Raw genomic sequence first — 14,680 nt, forward strand, 5'->3', positions numbered from 1 at the left:
GGGAGGGAGAGAGGAAGGAAGGAAGGAAGGAAGGAAGGAAGGAAGGAAGGAAATAAAAACGAAAACTGAAGATAGCATAAGGAACCCCTCAGGCGATTTACCAACATCCATATCATGGTGGCACCTGGAAGAGAAGAGAGAGGGCAAGGAATGGAAGTTGTATTTGCAAAACAATGACAGAAAATTTTCCTAACCTGGTGAAGAAAATACACATACAAGTCCAGAGTGCAGAGTCCCAAACAAGATAAATCCAAAGAAATCCACTCCAAGACACATCACAATGAAAATGACAAAGGTTAAAACAAAAATAATTTTTTTAAAAGAGTGAAAGAAAATGACAAAGGTTAAAGACAAAGAGAGAATTTTAAAAGCAGCAAGAAAAAACCTGTTAATAATTGCCAAGTCAGCTCGCATAAGACAGAAAGATGATTTCTCAACAAAAACTTTTCAGGTCGAAAGAGATTGACAAGAAATATTCAAAGTTATAAAAACCAAGGAGCTATCATTTTTAATCAAGGGACAAATGAAGAGCGCTCCAGACAAGAAGGAGCTAACAGAGTTTATCACCACCAAACCGGCAGTACAAGAAATGTTGAAGGGCCCTCATTAAGAAGAAGAAGAAAAAAATAAAGCAAATATGAATAGTAAAATGGCAATAATTACATATCTATCAGAAATTATTATCAATGCAAATGAGTTCATTGTTCTCATCAAAAGACATACGGTGACATATGGATAAGAAAGTAAGACCCTTACTGATGAAGCCTGTAAGAGACCCCCTTCAGATAGAAAGACACACACAGGCTGAAAGCACAGGGATGGAAAAAGATATTTCATGGAAATGGAAACAAACAATGAAAGCTGGAGTAGCAATGCTTACACCAGAAAACACAGACTTCAAGACAAAGGCTATACCAAGAGACAAAGAAGTACCCGGCCATTCCACTTCTGGGTACTTATCTGAAAAAACCCGAAACACTAAATCCAAAAGACATACACATCCGTATGTTCCTTGTAATATCACTTGCAAAAGCCAAGACATGGAAGCAACCTAAGTCAGTGTCCATCAGCGGAAGATTTGATCAAGAGGTGGTGCATATACACCATGGAACATGACTCAGCCATGAAAAGAAGGAAAGCTCGCCATGGGCAACTCCTCGAGTGGAAGGTATTTTGCTGAGTGAAAGGAGTCAGACAGAGAAGACAGACGCCAGAGGATTGCACTTGTACGTGGAATATGAAAACTAATCAAGCAGAACAGAAACAGAGTCAGAGATTCATGGAACAGATGCTGGTGGCCAGATGGTTTGGGACTGAGCGGACTGGGAGAAAGGGGTGAAGGGACTAAGAAGCGCACACTGGGAGTCCCAGAACAGTCACGGGGGGTAAAGTGCAGCACAGGGAATAGAGTCGAGACTATGGTAATGACTACATGCGGTGTCAGGTGGGGATGGGACTTACTGGGGGGATCAGTTTGTAACTCACACAAGTATGTAAAGACAGAGCCGTACAGAACCCAATTTAGTATTGCAGATCAACTGTAATTGAAAAATTAAAAAAACATTAAAAAGAAGATAAATACATATTGAATTCACGATACAAGTTGATTAATTTCTTAACTGTCCTTAATAAAAATGGAGAATTAAAAAATAAAACCTCTCCCATGATGACCGGGAAAGTGCACAAACACACTCCTGCTCCATTCCCAAGTGTCAGGAGCCCAGGAAAGTGACCTGTGAGGGCTGAGTGGGCCTCTTCTTTAAGGAACAGCAAGTTCACGTGAGACAATGAGAGACACAGAAGCTGTGATGACTGAGGTTTGAACTGGCGAACACTCTCTCAAACGAGTGAGCTTCTCCCTCAAGGAAAGTCAAAGGGCAGTGGACACCTGACAGCACTTGTTGTCTGGATGGAATGGAAGGAAAACCCAGGGTTTTGGCAAACGTGTGTCTCCCCAGGGCAGCCAGAGGGCTTCCCAGAACTGATGACCGTTTCCAGTGGGGTCTGCAGTAACGTTAACAAGTGTGATTTTTGTGATGTGTCATTAAATGCACCAACACTGGGAGATCTCTCTCACTTAGGGAGACGATGCATCACTTTCAATAATCCTGCATCAGTACAAGAGCCACCGAGGTAATGTAACGGAGTAGGAAACACTCAATGGTGTAGTTTCAGGTTCCTCTTTGCAAAGGGATTTTCAGGAACTACCACGTGTGTGGCTTCAGTGTATGATCAAAGCTGAATACCCACCTTATCTGAAACGGTAATTAAAATGCTCCTTGTACATATTTGTGTGGTATATTTCTTCATACACCACTGCCAGAATAACAGATTAAACGCAGAAAAAAATCTGAAAATCCAGCGGACTTCTAATGACACAGACAAGCGCCGAGACTTGCAAAAATGTCGTATTTAGGCAGATCCACTCTTCTCGCTGCCTCGTTTATTTAGGGGATACTTTTCCTGAAAACGTTAGTTCTCTTAACACGGGAGGGGCTTTGAATGTTATTCTGAATGAATTAATAATTTCCAAGCTGTTTTATTCTTTGTAGGCTACATATTGATAGCTATAGGCCACACTAACAAAATCGTTTTGGGAGTTCTCCCTTTTCTGTGGGGCTGTGTAGATGTTCTGACACAAAACGTTGGAGAGTCGCTCAGTGACACAGCCCGCGGACAGGAACTGCTGGATGGAGTAGTCTCCCTGCCCGGTCGAGGGTCTGGGCGGAGTCCGGCCCCCATCCTGAATATTCATAACGCTCCCCCAGTTCCCCAGTTCCCACTCCCATTGGCTGAGGGCAGCTCTGGAGCAGCCAATCAGCGTCCTTTCCGCGGTTTAAAATCCATGGTAGTGCAAGTTCCGCCCGCAAGGGGAGAGAGGAATTCATTACGAATTGACTGTCCAAGGTGCAGTAGCAGTATCTTTTTGTATCTTTTTTTCCTATTTATTTAGATGAGAAGGGAAGGAGAGAGGAAGAGAAACAAGAGAGGAAGAGAAGGGAGAGAGAAAGAGAAACGAGAGAAAGAGAAACATCAATGTATGGTTGCTTCTCGTGCATCCCCTGCTGGGAACTGGCCCCTGCTGGGAACTGGCCAGCAACCCAGGAATGTGCCCTGAGGGGGAATCGAACCGCGACCCTGTGGTTCGAAGGCCCGCACTCAATCCACTGAGCTACACCAGCCAGGGCCCCAAGGTGCAGCTCTTTATGAGGTCTGGAACTCTGCTCTGGCTGCTGTCTGGGAGCTTGGCCCTGACTGTGACCTTGGCCGGTGAGTTGCGGGGACCGGAGGGCACCGCCTCTGCGGGAGAGGAGCGAGGGGACCCGGCGAAGGCTCAGGACCCGGGGACGGAGCGTCTCCAGCCGTCCCGGCCCAGACCCCAGACCCCCGACTCTCCCGCCTCCGCCCCCCAACCACCGCCCCCCTTTTCGTCCCCAGGGTCCCCTGCCCTAACCGGAATGACCGCAGACCCAGGACGCGCGTCCTCCCCGCCCCCAGGGCTCCACAGCCTGAGAATCCTCACCAGCTCCGTGTCCGAACCCGGCACCTGGAGGCCCCGGTTCTTCGGCGTCGGCTACGTGGACGACACAGAGGTCGCGCGTTTCTACAGCGACTCTGCGGGTCAGAGTCTGAAGCTGCCCTTAAAGATCTTCGGTGACCCAGTGAGGGTCAACCTCACTCGGAAAATCGAGCAACACGAGCGGAGGAGCAGAGCGAACCTGTACAAGCTGCTCGCCCCCGACGACCAGAGCGAGGACGGTGAGCCTCGTGCGCCCGGGTCCGCGCGCCACCCCCGTCCCCACGGACTCGCTGGGGTCGCCCCAGGACTGGGGGACCGCGGGGCCCCATCGTCAGGGGACCCCGCGGGGACTGTGCCCGGTTTCATTTTCACATGAGGTTCAGTCACCGTGGGTGCGGTCCGGACGGCCTGGGGGGGGGGGGGACACGCCTGTTCTCACAGTAGGATTAAGTAACTGGGGACCCACCTTCTTCGGGGTCAGGGGCCCACACCTTCCAGGAAATGACCGGCTGCGTCGTGGGGTCAGACGGGCGCTTCCTCCGAGGATTCAGTCAGTTCGCCTATGACGGCGCCGACTACGTCTACCTGAACCAGGACCTGCACTCCTGGACCCCGGTGCAAGTGAAGGTCGCGAAGGTCACGAGGACCCGAACAAGCCCCAGTTACACGTTACCGCACCTCCCCTCCGCGGACAAACGGAGGATCACCCTGGAGGATACGTGCGTGCACTGGCTCCGCCTGCTCCTGGAGAAGGGGAAGGAGACGCTGCTCCGAGCAGGTACTAGGGCGCGGGGCTCCCCCAGGAGGGGATCTGTGGGCTGGGGCGGCTTCCTACAAGGAGAGGAGGGGAATGGGGCAGTGTCAGAGTGTCCCTCCTGATCGGGAGAAGGAAAGGACCCCCAGGTTTCCTCATTCTGTGACTCATCCGCGGGCCCAGCTTTCTCTAAAGGACAGTAAGGGACCCAGCCTCTCCCTGAAACACCCACAGTGGGTCCCTCACACCCTGCAGCACCTGGGGCACCAGGAACCTCTCCCTGGTTCTGGGGCAGAGACCCTCTCTGGAGTCCTGACTCCCACTTTTCTGAGTCATCAGCCTCCACCTAAGTCTGTGTCTCCCCTGAGAGACCTGGACACTCCTACCCCAGGTTCTCACCCTGATTCTGGGAGTTTCTAAGGAAATAGGAGATTATTCCATATGCCTTTGTCCAGGTTGGTGTCTGGGTGGTGACTCCCTTCCCCCACCCCCACTGTCCTGACCACTCTCAGGGTGGTCACATGGGCACTGCTGGAGTGTCCCATGACCATGCAAAGTTCCTGAATTTTCTCACCCTCCCCTCAGACCCTCCAAAGACAAACGTGACCCACCACCCCATCTCTGACCATGAGGTCACCCTGAAGTGCTGGGCCCTGGGCTTCTACCCTGCTGACATCACCCTGACCTGGCAGCGTGATGGGGAGGACCTGACCCAGGACATGGAGGCTGTGGAGACCAGGCCTTCGGGGGATGGAACCTTCCAGAAGTGGGCGGCTGTGGCCGTGCCCCCTGGAGAGGAGCAGAGATACATGTGCCATGTGCAGCACCAGGGGCTGCCTGAGCCCCTGACCCTGAGATGGGGTGAGGAGGGGGTGTGGGCACAGAGCCTCTCCTCAGGGTGTCCCTGAGCAGGGTCAGGACTCAGGCTTGAGGCTGACCTCTCCCCCTCCCCTCACAGAACCCCCTCCTGAGACCACCATGACTATCGTGTGCATTGCTGCTGCCCTGGGTGTCCTTGGAGCTGTGGCTGCTGGAGCTGTGATGTGGAGGAGGAAGTGCTCAGGTGGGCAAGGGGTGGGGCTGAGTTCCCTGTCCCCCTGGGGGTCAAGCCCAGGTGGAGGTGTGCTCTGCCTGGTTAATGGGCATCGTGTCCCCACACGGGTGCTTGTCCATCTGGGGCCTGTTTCCTAACACTGACTCTTTAGTGAGGCCTGTGGGAAAGTGAGGGACACATTTATCACCTGATGGTTCTAGCAATGGGGACTGATTTCCAGCTGTCACAGGTCAGAGGGGAAGGTCCCTGCTGAGGACAGACGTCCAAACAGGTGATTGGTCCAGTCCTGGCACATGTACTCTCCCTGTATTTCCTGATCCTACGCTGGGTGTTCAGTCACAGTTCTGGAACCTTCCCTTCCTCAGGTGGGACCCAGCCTTCCCACTGCCTTCTCACAGAATGTTTTCTTCCCACAGACAGAGGCAGGAAGAGCTACACTCAGGCTGCCTGTAAGTCTGGGTGTTGGGGAGTGACGTCTGGGACCCTTGGGAGAGTGTGGGCTGGAGTCTGTGAGGGGGGCTCCCCCACCCCGTAACTCTGCTGTGTGTCTTCCCCAAACAGCGACAGTTCCAGGGCTCTGACGTGTCTCTCACAGCTCCTAAGGGTGAGACCCTGAGGGCACGAAGTGGGGGGCATTTGGATCGAGGGGCACAAGTGGGTTTTGGGGATTCTCAGACTGGGACATTTGGAGCACGAGGTGGGCTGTGGGACAGTGGGACACTTCTGAGACTGACCTGAACTTCATCACAACTTTCTTTCCCAGCACGACAGAGACGCTTTGTGCAGGACTCGGAGCTGAAATTGTCAGTCTAGCCTCCCCTCTGGGATGGTGAATTCCTGACTGCTATCTGTCATTAATATTGAAGTGCATGTGGGCCTGCGAACCAGAGAATCGCAGTTCGATTCCCAGTCAGGGCACATGCCTGGGTTGCAGGTCAGTTCCCGCCAGGGGCCAGTTCCCAGCAGAGGATGCACGAGAAGCAACCATACATTGATGTTTCTCTTCCTCTCTCTTTCCCTTCCCCTCTAAAGATAAATAAATAAATATTTGGAAAAATAAAATAAAACCATGAAGCAGATAGTTTAAAAAAAATATTGAAATGCATGTATACATATTTTATATGTGTGTATATATATATATATATATATATATATATATAAATAAATAAAAGTGATGGAAATTAAAAGGTCCAAGGTATGTGGTTTCTGGTAGGTGTTATTTGATCTATACCTTCACCCCATTTATTAACCCACTTAAGTTACTTTAAATTCATAAACTTACAATCAGGTTTGGAAACAACCCAGGTGGGACAGACTCTGAGTCACAGGACAAGGGGACCTCAGGGCTCCCCAGTGATGTTCCCTGTGACCACCTGTGCTCCATGCACTATTCAGGGTTTCTTACCACGCATTTGAATGTGACCTTTTGGAGCCTCTGGCCATGGTTGTTGAGTCCCCTGATTCTAGCCAAGTGCTGCTTTGCTGCCTAGGAGTCACCCCAAGCTTTCAGGCCCTCCTTTTGTAGACCTCAGGATTGTCCGTGTGGGGTCAGAGAGCTGACCAATCAGAAGGTGAGGACGCCTGCTTAAAGCAGGAACTGCTCTAGCATCTACTGTCCTTAATCCACTGCAGACCCTGCTCTCATTCTGTGGATGCTGAGTTGAGTCCTGGGAGGTCATGGTCAAGGAGCCCATGTCCTTAAGTGCATTCCTCTGAGAGTTCCTCCTCAAGGGAGAGCCCTTGGGCCACAGGGTCAGTCTGGTTGCTGAGCTGAGAACAGAATCAGGAGCCCAGGGACCAGCGAGGCAGGAGGGAGAGGTGTGGGGAAGCTCCCAGGGTTCCAGGCTGCAGGGGCTGGGTGTTCTGATGGGGCTGTGAGCGGTGGGGACAGTGGGAGGGACTGGACACTGAATGCATTTGGAAGGTGGATTTCACAGCATTTCCTAGTGATTCAGTCTGGGGTGTGGGAAGGAGTCAAGGAGGACACCCCACGTTTGTGCTGTGACAACAGAAAGATGGGGTTACATCAGCAGAGACGGGGAAGACTCTGGCAGGGGCATGTGGTGAGGGAGGGGTGGGCATGTCAAGCATTCAGCTGAAGAGAAGGTCAAGGTGAGACATCTCCTAGAAATATCAGTAATCTGTCAAGTTGGACAGATGAGTGTGGGGACCTTGAGGAGAAATGTCTGGGCAGGAGACACAGATGTGGAGGTGATGCTACAAGAATGACATTAAAGTCATGAGTGTGGATGAGGCCACCAAGGGAGCCAGGGCTGGGGAAGAAGAAGGAATAAGGACTGGACACTGCACCTCCCTGTCCTGACAGTGGGGACTTTCATCCTGGTGACCCACCCAGGTTGGTGACAGTCAGGTCTCCCTGTCACACAGTCACCATTTAGTTATTGTCATTCATCAGGAATTGACAGGGAGATGCTCTGAGATTGTCCAGCTGTGCCCTTCACCACTTCCACACTCACCCTCCTCAGTCCCTCTCATAACGTGCACCCAAGTCAACAGGAGTATGACGGTTGTCCTGTACCAACCCTCAGTATTTTTTCCTTAAGATGTACAGTACAGCACAGGGAAGACAGTCAATAATATTGTGAATATTTATAGTGTCAGATGGGTCCTAGATTTATCACGGAGATTATTCAATAAACTATGCCAATGTTTAATCACTGCACTTTCCACCCAAAACTGGTATAATATTGTATGTCAACTGTAATTGAAAAGTAAAAAAATATTCCAAGTTAAAAAAGTTATAACTTGGACTTCATGCCCAATATTCTGAGAGCAGTTTGGGGGAGTAAGTTGAGTATTTTGTGATGAGCCCACAAGCCATCCTGGTCCCCAGTAGATTTGGATGCACACAGTTCTGTGAGGTGACAGGGACCCGGGTTGGGGAAAGGCCCTGAAGCCACATTTCAATGTCCCTCCCACCCTGGGGAAGGAAAAGTGGTTCATAATCTGTCATATGAGGGTGGAAGGCACATGGTGTTTTCTCTACCGTGGAGTAAAGTCAAGTGGAAGATTTAGAAAGTGTCTCTCAGCCCCACGTACTGCAAATCTGCAAATGCTCGCTCTCCGCAGGTAACCCTCTGACCGATTTCTGGGAAGAAAGAATGAAATCCGACTTCCAGCCAAGATGACAGCATACTTGGAAACACTCTACACACAACCAAGTTTAAGGACAACAAAGGTTAGAAACAGAAACACAAGCAAAACAGACAGAAAATTGAAGTGTACTGAAGTTCAAAAAACAACGAACCATTCATCCAGACCAGTAAGAGGGGCGGAGTTGGCAGCCGGCAGAGAGGGGTCACAGCAGGAAAAAGCCACCAGACCAACGCGCAGGCAGTGGTTGGCAGATCCCAGGCGCAGGGTGGCAACAGTCGGACCCAGTGAGGGCACAAGGTGGCTGGCTGACCATGGTCACACATTCACACACAGATAAACCAGGCTAAGGAACGAGCAGTAAGATGCACCGCGCAACCCAGGGCCCCAGCACTGGGAAATTAAGGCTAAAAGCATCAATTAGAGAAACGTTCGAGGGTTCAGGTGCTGGGAGAGGCTCCAAGTCTCACAGGAGAGTTCATTGGAGAGACCCACAGGGTTCTTGAACATACAGAAGCCCACCAACCCATGAACCAGCACCAGAAGGGTCCAATTTGCTTGTGGGAAGTGGCAGAGGGGACCAAAATCCAACAGGGGAAAAACGGCCATTGCTCCCTCTCTGATCCCGCACCCACATAACAACGTCATAATCCACCAATTGGGTTGCCCCGCCCTGGGGAACACCTAAGGCTCCACTCCTCAATGGAACAGGCGCAACCTGACCAAAAATGGCTCAATCACAAGAACAAATCGAAGCCACAGAGCAAATACTTTTAAGTGACCAAGAGATAGCCAACCTATTGGATGCACAGTTCAAAACACTGGTGATCAGGATGCTCGCAGAACTGGTTGATTTTAGTCACAAATTAGAGGAACAAATGACGGGCACATTAAGTGAAATGAAGCAAAATGCACAAGGAACCAACAGTGATGGAAACCAAAATGGGACTAAAATCAATCAAGTGGTCCACTTCCGCCAAGATGGAGGCGTAGGTGGAAACACTGTGCCTTCTCCCACAACCAAGTTTGAACACAACAAAGGTTTGGAGAACAAAGACGCAGCCAAAGGACAGAAAAATTGAACTATAGGGAAGTCTGACAACAACGAACTGTTCAACTGGGACGGTAAGAGGGGCGGAGCCAGCAGCAGAGCAGGTTCGGGCAGGAAGGATCTCCCAACCCCAGGCGCCCAGGCAGCTCCTCGTGGGGCTGACCCAGAGAGGGCGCAGGGCAGCAGGCTGGCTGTGGTCACACATTCGCACAAAGTGGAATGGAACGCGGGGCCCTGGCGGGGGGAGGCGGCAGAGAGGTCTGCCATTGCTTTCCTTTGGCCCCACCCCCACATACAGCATCACAACTCAGCAACTGAGTGGCCCCGCCGTGGTGAATACCTAGGGCTCCACTCCTCATATGTAACAGGTACGAACAGTCCAAAATATGGCTCAAGAAGAACTCAAAGCCCCAGAGCCCATAACTCTAAGTGACCAGGAAATAGCGAACCTATCAGATGCACAATTCAAGACACGGGTGATCAGGATGCTCACAGAACTGGTTCATTCTAGTCACAAATTAGAGGAACATATGAAAGCTAAACTAATTGAAATGAAGGGAAATGCACAGGAAACCAATAGTGATGGAAAGGAAACTGGGACTCAAATTAAATGGAGTGGGCCAGAAGGAAGAACGAAACATCCAACCAGAAAAGAAGGAAGAAACAAGAATTCAAAAAAAATGAGGGGAGGCTTAGGAACCTCCAGGACATCTTTAAACGTTCAAACATCCGAATTATATGGGTACCAGAAGGGGAAAAGAAACAGCCACGAGTAGAAAACTTATTTGAACAAATAATGAAGGAGAACTTCCCCAGTCTGGCAAAGGAAATAGACTTCCAGGAAATCCAGGAAGCTCAGAGAGTCCCAAAGAAGTTGGACCCAAGAAGTAACACACCAAGGCACATCATAATTACATTAGCCAAGATTAAAATGAAGGAGAGAATCCTAGAAGCAGCAAGGGATAAGGGGACAGTCACCTACAAAGAAGTTCCCATCAGACTGCCAGCTGATTTCTCAAAAGAGACCTTACAGGCAAGAAGGGGCTGGAAAGAAGTATTCCAAGTCATGAAATCCAAGACCCACATCCAAGATTGCTCTATCCAGCAAAGCTTTCATTTAGAATGGAAGGGCAGGTAAAGTGCTTTTCAGTGCTTATCAAATTCAAGGAGTTCATCATCACCAAGTCCTTATTATATGAAATGTTGAAGGGACTTACCTAAGAAAACGTAGATAAAAAATATGAACAGTGAAAGGACAGCAAACTCACAGTTATTAACAACCACACCTAAAACAAAAGCAAACTAAGCAGACAGCTAGGTCAGGAACAGAGCCACAGAAATGGAGATCACAAGGAGGGTTAGCAACNCATAAAAGGATTTTTGTGTGGGAGATCGGGAGCTCATTTTGTTTCAGGAGAAGCCCCAGAACAGACCTGAGGCCGTGAGCAGCGAGAGCTGTGGGACTAGAACCCACAGGGGGACCAGCCTGGGTCACAGGGATGACAGTGTGAGGGACTTGGGGACAAGCTCTGACCAGAGAAGGAGCTGAGGGAAAGGGGCCAGCAGGAAACACTGTGACAGGAACTGCCAGCACAGATGTCCCTGCACCCCTGTGACATCGAGACTCTAAGTCAGCTGCACCCAGGGAACAAGGAACACTTTCTGTCTCCTGCCCAATGTTCCTGAGGGCATCTCAGTCATTGCCATCTCTTGTCTGTGGTCACCAGACGTGCCTGAGGCTGCCATCTTGTGGTCATGTCCTGTGTTACATTCATTGTCCTCATGGGCTGGCCCAGCGTCTCCCTGGTGCTTCACCTGCACAGACACCACCAGAGGCTGCAGCCCATTCACACCCCGCAGCCGCCACCAATGCCCTCCAGTGACCAGAGCCACCCACACCATCCCGATGCTGGTGGGCACCTGTGTCACCTCCTACGTGTTAAATTCCATTTTCACTTTTTACGTCCCTGTGTGACAGGGCCCTCATCCCTGGTGCGTGCAGACCTCCCCTAGTTGGCTTCCTGTTCTCCTGCTCTTCGCCCCTCACTGCGGATGCTCAGGGAGCCTAGGGCTCCTGGGGTCATGGGCTGTTGGAAGTGACTCTTGACAATCTGATCTGTGGGGGTCACTGTTTATACTATTCCTAATTACACTGTTTATTAATCCTTCATTGAATGCCAATGTTGTACATAAAGTCCACTGTGAAGTTTATTTTTAAATTAAAATACAACTGACACACAACCTCCTGTAAAGTATCCAGCGTGTTTATTGGATGCACTTACATCACTAATGCGCCCCCTAACGGTGGTGACCCACCTGAGACCCATGTGGTTGTGCGATGTTGTGGTTGTGCGAACAGCACAGAGGCTCTCACACCTGGACGGTCTCCCGACTGCTCACCCAGACGGCAGGGCTCAGCCTGTTGCTCCTGGGCTGCAAGCCTGCACAGCACATCATTGTATAAAACAACACGAGATTAAATCAACACAGGGGAAAGTGAAATCTTCAAGAGACCCAGAAAACACGCGAGTGAGGCTGCTGCAGCCTCAACAAAGCTACTGTTCTGCAGTAAAGCCTTAAAGAAAAACTGGCATCCAAGGCAACGTCAATGATTTGAAAGAGACAGACTGTGTGTGTATGTGAGAGAGAGAGAGAGACTCATCCATCAGTCCCCCACCATAGGCCCCCTGACCAGGCATCGAACCCACAGCATCCTGGTCCCCGTGAGGACACTCCCACCAGTTTGCAGCCAAGAAAGTAAAGGTTTAGGGGTACTTCCGGCCAAGGTGGAGGTGTAGGTAGACACACTGTACCTCCTCACACAACCAAAAGAAAAACAACACATTTAAAAACAAAAAACAACCAGAACCGAAAGAAAATCAAACTGTATGGAGTTCGACATCCAAGGAGTGAAAGAAGAAACACTCACCCAGCCCTGTAGGAGGGGTGGGGGTGGGCAGTGGGGCAGAGAGGACTGGAGGCAAGGCAGCAGCTGGAGGACCCAGCCAGGTGGTGGCTGGCAGACGGGGCAGCCCCACAGTCGGGTGTGGATCATCCGGGAGGAGCAACTGGGGAGCGGGACGGACGTGCAACCCCAGTTTCCAGCCCAGGGAAACAAGAAGCCTCTGACTGAAAACACCTGTGGGGTTGAGGCGGCAGCGGGAGAAAGCCCCAGCCTCACAGGAGACTTCACTGGAGAGACCCACAGGGTCCCAGAACGTACACAAACCCACCCACCCAGGGATCAGCACCAGAAGGGCCCAGTTTGCTTGTGGGTAGGGGGGCAAGTGACTGAAAACCAGCAGAGAGCGGAGCTAGTGCCATTCCTCCCTCTCAGGCCCCTCCCCCACATGCAGCATCACAATGCAATGACCTGGGTTGCCCCGCCCTGGTGAACCCCTAAGGCTCTGCCCATTAGTACATAACAGGTGCACCAAGACCAAAAATAAGGGCCCAAATGAAAGAACAGGTCAAAGCTCCAGAAAAAATACAACTAACCAAAGAAGAGATAGCCAACCTAGCAGATGCACAGTTCAAAGCACTGGGGATCAGGAGGCTCACAGAATTGGCTGAATTGGGTTGCAAATTAGACGAAAAAAATGAAGGCTATGCTAAGTGAAATAAAGGAAAATATACAGGGAACCAATAGTGATGGGAAGGAAACCAGGACTCAAGTCAATGGTGTGGACCAGAAGGAAGAAACAAACACTCAACCAGAAAAGAATGAAGAACAAGAATTCACAAAAGATGAGGAGAGGCTTAGGAACCTCCAGGACATCTTTATACATTCCTCCAGGACATCCAAATCACAGGGGTACCACAAGGAGACAAGGAAAAGCAAGAAAGTGAAAAACTTTATTTGAACAAATAATAAAGGAGAACTTCCCCAGTCTGGCAAAATAAATAGACACCCAGGAAGTCCAGAAAGCTCAAAGAGGCCCAAAGAAGTTGGACCTGAGATGGAACACATCATAATGACCTTAGCCACGATTAAATATAAGAAGAAAATCTTAAAAGAAGCAAGAGAAAAGGAGACTGTTACCTACAAAGCAGTTCCCATCAGACTGTCAGCAGATTTCTCAAAAGAGACCTTACAGACAAGAAGGAGCTGGAAGGAAGTATTCCAAGTCATGAAACCCAAAGACCTACATCCAAGATTGCTCTATCCAGCAAAGCTATCATTTAGAATGGAAGGGCAGATAAAGTGCTTCCCAGATAAGGTCAAGTTCAAGGAGTTCATCATCACCAAGCCCTTATTATATGAATTGTTAAAGGGACTTATCTAAGAAAAAAGAGATAAAAAATACGAACAGTAAAAAGACAGCAAACTCACAGTTATTAACAACCACACCTAAAACAAAAACAAAAACGAACTAAGCAAACAACTAGAACAGGAACAGAACCACAGAAATGGAGATCACATGGAGGGTTATCAGCAGGGGAGTGGGAGGAGGAGAAGGGGGGAGAAGGTACAGAGAATAAGTAGCACAGAGGGTGGGGAGAAAAGAGACAGGGGGAGGGTAAGAATAGTGTAGGAAATGTAGAAGCTAAACAACTTATGTGTATGAGCTATGGACATGAAAAAAGAGGGGAATGAGGGTGGGAGGGGGTGTGCAGGGCAGAGGGGAATAAAGAGGGGGGGAAATGGGACAGCTGTGATAGCATAATCAATAAAATATATTTAAAAGAAAGGATTATGGGAAGCCCTGCTGGTGTGGCTCAGTGGACTGAGCGTCAGCCTGCAAAGAATACGGGGGACTATTAGGTTTGCTTTTGGCTTGTAGCCTTTTGGGGGACAAGGGAAATGCTGGGTCTTGTGGGAAAAGAGGGCACTGACCATAGGTGCTCTGAGGCCCCCCAAGGTTGGCATATTGTAAATAAAGACCTGTTCCTTCCAGCATTAATCACTGGGTCATTCACCAAGGCACCACGTGATGGGCCCCTGTCTGCTCAGTTACAGGACAATGATCAAAACCAGGAGATTGACGTTAGTCCAACAGTGTTAACCAAACTACAGACCTCATTCTAATTTCACCAGTTCCTTTTTCTTCACAACTGTGTTGTTCTCCCTGTGTCCTGTGACTCCGCCCTCATCCCTTCTGCCTCCCTCGCCGCTGCTGTGGGCTCCCCTTCCCGGCTCTTCTCGGCAGCTTCCTTTTCCAGGGCTCTCTGCCCTGGGTCCCTTCC

At 50.0% G+C, this 14,680-nt stretch overlaps 1 protein-coding gene across 1 annotated transcript; it reads left to right on the forward strand.

Annotated features, from left to right (window-relative positions):
* Positions 1–3,131: 3,131 nt before the first annotated feature.
* Positions 3,132–5,128, forward strand: LOC118987155 (patr class I histocompatibility antigen, A-2 alpha chain-like; the record flags this gene model as incomplete). The annotated part of the gene is made up of 4 exons (XM_037046188.1): positions 3,132–3,270; positions 3,439–3,759; positions 4,002–4,298; positions 4,860–5,128. Coding segments are annotated over exons 1-4 (951 nt in total), but the record flags the coding sequence as incomplete, so codon positions are not given.
* Between the last annotated feature and the right edge of the window lie 9,552 nt (positions 5,129–14,680).

This window comes from Sturnira hondurensis, unplaced genomic scaffold, assembly GCF_014824575.4.
Source record: "Sturnira hondurensis isolate 20B ecotype Veracruz unplaced genomic scaffold, ASM1482457v3 Scaffold0005128, whole genome shotgun sequence".
NCBI classification, from domain to species: Eukaryota; Metazoa; Chordata; class Mammalia; order Chiroptera; family Phyllostomidae; genus Sturnira; species Sturnira hondurensis.